This window comes from Helianthus annuus, chromosome 11 (assembly GCF_002127325.2).
Source record: "Helianthus annuus cultivar XRQ/B chromosome 11, HanXRQr2.0-SUNRISE, whole genome shotgun sequence".
Lineage (NCBI taxonomy): Eukaryota > Viridiplantae > Streptophyta > Magnoliopsida > Asterales > Asteraceae > Helianthus > Helianthus annuus.
Window position 1 is genome coordinate 56,587,189 of NC_035443.2, and position 4,875 is coordinate 56,592,063.

The 4,875-nt window shown below is 39.8% G+C and overlaps 1 protein-coding gene across 1 annotated transcript; it reads left to right on the top strand.

Annotated features, from left to right (window-relative positions):
- The first annotated feature begins 3,648 nt into the window (after positions 1-3,648).
- On the top strand, positions 3,649-4,569 carry LOC110893051 (chitinase CLP). The gene has a single exon (XM_022140172.1). It carries the CDS (start codon positions 3,649-3,651, stop codon positions 4,567-4,569), a length of 921 nt encoding a protein of 306 aa, XP_021995864.1.
- Positions 4,570-4,875: the final 306 nt, after the last annotated feature.

Consider the following 4,875-nt stretch of genomic DNA (forward strand, 5'->3'; position numbering starts at 1 on the left):
ACAAGTTTGATAATAATAATAATAGAGTTCGAAATCGTTTACGCATAACCAGCATGTAACATGTACAAAGTGAAGGCAAATAGGTTATCGACAGAGAAATATGCACAAATGTGACTGCGAGTTGTAGAATGTGCAACACATATCCCCACTAGGATACATGAAGTAAAGCCCTTAACAACCCCTGTCCATGACAGGTGCTGAGTCCAAACTATAGTACTATCGTTGCTAAGGTGTCAGGCAACAATCACTGTGTTAACATAACATACAAGCATTCATCGAATAACACGTAGCATGCAATAATCGGTCAGCGTATAAATAGTGTTTGCGTAGAGCAAAAAGGGTTCGAGTATACTCACAGATTGTGTACAAGTAAACACACTCTTGGATTGAAGGGAGCGCTGCGAGAGATTAGCCTGAACAGTTAACGATAGCATAAACGATAAGCGGCGCGTAAAACGGTGCAAAGTACCAAGTGTCGGATGGTAATCCGATCGGATGGCAATCCGATCGGATGGCCACTCGATCGGATGTTAATCCATTCGGATGGCCATCCGATCGGATGGCCATTCGATTGGATTGATATCTTGCTTGGTAAGGATGTGTTTGTGTGTGATGTCTTTGAAGTTTTTGTTTTTGCATTTTGAAAACAGAGAAGTATCTCTACCCTTCAGGTCGGTCGATCGAGCGGTCGTTCGAACAGAGAAGTATCTCTACCCTTCAGGTCGGTCGATCGAACGGTCGTTCGATCGGGTAGCGATCCGATTGGTAGGACACTTAGTGAGAACAAGTTCACAGCAGGATTATCACTCGATCGGATAGCAATCCGATCGGATGACAATCCGTTGGAACTGACAATGTATTGAACATGTTGAAAATTTTTAAGTGTTGAAACCAAGTGCACTCCGATCGGATGGTTGTTCGATGGGAAGGCAATCCGATCGGACGGCAATCCGTCCCAATGACCTGATCGTCTTGACACTTGTTTATTTTGAAAGTTTTGTAGTTTGATCGAGACGGTGTGATAACGTGCTAAACAACAGAAACCCCATCAAGACCCAAGTGATCCGATCGAACAGGAATCAACCTAGTCTGATAAGTCAACTGTTCGAGACGGTTGTTCATGTTTAACCCGAAATCGGTAGTCTCTTCGATGGAAATCAGATCTTGAACCGACACATCACTAAGAAGGAGTAGAAGATCAGAACGAGCTCCGTTTCTATCGGTTTTGAGTGCATTAAGTGTAAAAGAGTTGAAAGAAAGTTAGAAACCATCTTTCAATCCTTTTAACCATGAATATGTGTAGATCTATGCGAAAACATTGTTTAATCTTGTGGAAATCATTCAGATCTGAGTTGTTCTTGGTGGAATGAGGCCAAAGCTTGATGTTCATAAGAACTCCGTGATGACATCACCCTAGAACACCTCAAATCCACTGATTTCACGGTTAAAAGTTGAGATTCAAAACAGAAAATGATGAAGAAGTGCGTGTAGATCATAGAAGTACAAGATTTAGGTTGAAGAATCGAGAGAAAGAACAAGTTAAGTGCGGCTGGTCGAGTAGAGAGCTGTCACATCACAAATGATGTGACAGGGAGGTATTTATAGGGTTTCCAAAAGAGGAAAGTGTGCAAGGGTCGGATTGGCCACCGATCGGATGGCAACCCGATCAGATGGCAATCCGATCGGATGGCCACTTGATCGGTCGGCCACTCGATCCAGGTGTCCGGCGTGTTGAGTGTTGTCGTTTCAATTCGCGTGTTGAGCGTTGCGATTCGTTTCGAGCGAGCGATGCGATAGAATTACCCATTAGTTACACAAATAACCTAACTACTATATCTAACATACACTCACTATAAATAACTCGCGTTTCGCGTTTGCGATTAAATTGCAATGCGATAGAGTTGCGATTGCGTTCGATTAATCACCACAAACATAAAGTAAACTTGCACAAGTAACACACACACACACGTAAAACAGAACCTATAATTCAAGGCGCGAATGCGATTTCGATGTGATTAGCGATAAAGCGATAAAACATGCGATAATAGCGATTAAATCTCGATTATTAACAAGTACTCCACATAATGCAACTAATGCGATAAAATAAATAGATTAACTACAAGTCAAAGAAGTCAAAACAGGAGTTGAGCAAGGAGTGACAGACCGCAATTAGCAATCTTTTCATTCTTTGACTTCAATCTTGACTTTGACTTTGACTTTCGTAACACGGGGTGTTACACTAACCCTACTTCCGGAGTCGTATTCTATAACGAACCTGTTGATTGAAGTTTTGAACCCCCCAAGAGATTACAGTTTCCATTTTCCTATTGTTGTAATTTTCTTGAAAGTATTGTGATGTTTGCCTTTTTTAAGAGATTGGTGTTTTTGTTTTTTTCAAGTATGCTCAATGAAAGAGATGTTAAGTTCATTTATATAATGAGTTTTAGGAGCGTGATTTTGGGCGGGAGTTTGTTCCTCATTCAATGCAAAGCATTAAAGCTTCTGGCATTTTGTTTTGCTTTTTTCATTACTACAGTAATGTTTCTGGCGTTTCAGATGCTTTATAATCAATGCGTTAGAAGTGGCGTTTTTTGGCGTTTTATTTTTGGGAAATTTATCTTTAAAACCCTTAATAAAGCCCGCACATGTTCTAAACTTATATATCATTACAAACACGCCACCGCATCAATCGCAACCACAAATCATAAAGCTCTTTTGGCTGAAAATTTTTCTCATCGTTTTCACACTTATAGGCGTTTTCCCCAGACCCTACCTCTACACACACTTGCACTAATCTATGAAGCAAAATATACACAAGTCATAATGATAGTAAAAAGGGTTAACGGTAAAACTCCTATGACTTTTATTATTTAATTTGTTTAACCCCTATAATACACAGGTGGATAACCTAATAGAGTGTATGTTCAACCCTAGAGTATATAATAGTTTCAGTTAGGCAGCAAATGATTTTTTCCAAAAAGCGGAAGAAGAAATCGAACCAAGGCCCGTTCCAAGTTTTAAGGTGTAAACCCAATAGGTTGTCACTTCGTTTTGGTGTTAATCTAATAATTTAAATTCAATATATATAAAATAAAAAGACGGTACATGACAGCTCTTGATGTACATATTAATAAAGAATTAAAAGCTAATAAATGGAGGGAAAATCTCACATGCAACTATGTAAAGAAATTAACTTAAGTCTAGAAAAGCCATTCTTAGTGCTCCCGTTTCCTTTTTGTTTGTTAAATAGCTGACATAATAGGAAGTTCTAGCCCTCATCACTCATGAACAAATAAATATTTATTATACTCGCTATTGAAAATGCAATCATATATCCTAGTGCTTATACAAATAATCGCCATCGTTCATGATGCCTTAGCTTCATCTTCCTTGGTCGTTCCGGTTAATAAACACGCCACGGCTAACTCTCTCTATAGCACTCACGCCTATTTCAATTACCCTCAATACCACCAACAAAACTTGCTTATAGACCTCGATGCTCCATTCATGTGGCGTTCCAGCTTCCCACACCAAGAGATGTGCGAGGCTTGCCCGAACCTGGTCAGATGTGAAGAGTTTCAATGCACTGATTTGCGAACCACTTTCTCATATGAGAGCCCCTTATGTGCTCCACCAACCAATAATTCAATGGATGACGAATATAATTATTGTGAGATATGCCCGGTTAACGTCATCAGCCCGGTTACGGGAGAGTGTAGCCAAGTCATAACAACCTATGACCAATTCATGTTTACAAGAAGCTACGGTGGTAAAAATGTCATACCTCATAACCTATATGTAATTTATCCTACCGTTGGGAGCACTCCTACTTGGACATTTGATCCGTTCCCTTCAAGTGTCGTCGGTGTGATCGCGCTTTCATCGTCCCCTTACGCGTTACCAGCGTATTTACGCAATCCGGTTAACCGAATAATAGCTCTATGTTTGCCTAGCACCGTGTCCACTCCTGGCGTTCTTTTTCTTGGGAATGGTCCTTATTATCTTAACCCTGAATCTAATGTTGATATAAGGAGTTTACTTTCTTATACTGAGTTGCTGAAGCATCCAAAGGCTTTTGGATACTTCATTGGTGTCAATGCAATTGTAATTAAAAACAGATCTATAAATGTTCCAGCGAACGCCACTACCAAGATAAGCACACTTGACCCTTACACCAAGCTTCGGACCGACATCTATAATGACGTTTTTCGAAGGTTTTCAAGGGTTACGAAACGAATCCCACCTGCGAAGTTGGTTGCACCATTTGGTCTTTGTTTCAACACCTCGGTTAATGGTATAAAAGTACCGGATATTGATTTGGTTCTACAGGATGGGAAGAAGTGGACTATATCAACCGCTAACTCCATCAAGCAAGTGATGGAGGATGTCGCTTGCCTGGCGGTTGTCGACAATGGTCCGACAAGTGAGCATGCAATCGTGGTTGGAACGTATCAGTTTGAGGATAACTTTCTTTTGTTTAATTTGGAGAATTCGACTTTTGGGTTTAGTTCCTCGTTGCTACATAGACATACCTCATGTTCAAATTTCAACTTTACTGTCGATCAATGATATTAGTCATACCAGTTCAGATGATACTACCCGCGATGAACGGAACTATCTATCAACGATTACTAATAATGAAATTGTTATTCAGTGCTTTCTATCATCATTATACTAAGTATATCTCACCAATAGCAAAGCTAAGATAGGGTCTTAAGAAGGTGAGATGTAGACAGTCTTACTGTTAAAAATATAACTTGGGCTTATCAGTGTTCTTTCATTCATTTGGGTTGTTCTATTAATGTTGAGCTATTGTTAGCCTGATTATGAGCCTAGTTGTATTGGGCTTATGCTTATTGGGCTTATGTGTATTGT

What these genes read in the sequence shown, in the direction of transcription:
- LOC110893051 (XM_022140172.1), top strand. Translation starts at nt 3,649, where the DNA reads ATGGATGACGAATATAATTATTGTGAGATATGCCCGGTTAACGTCATC.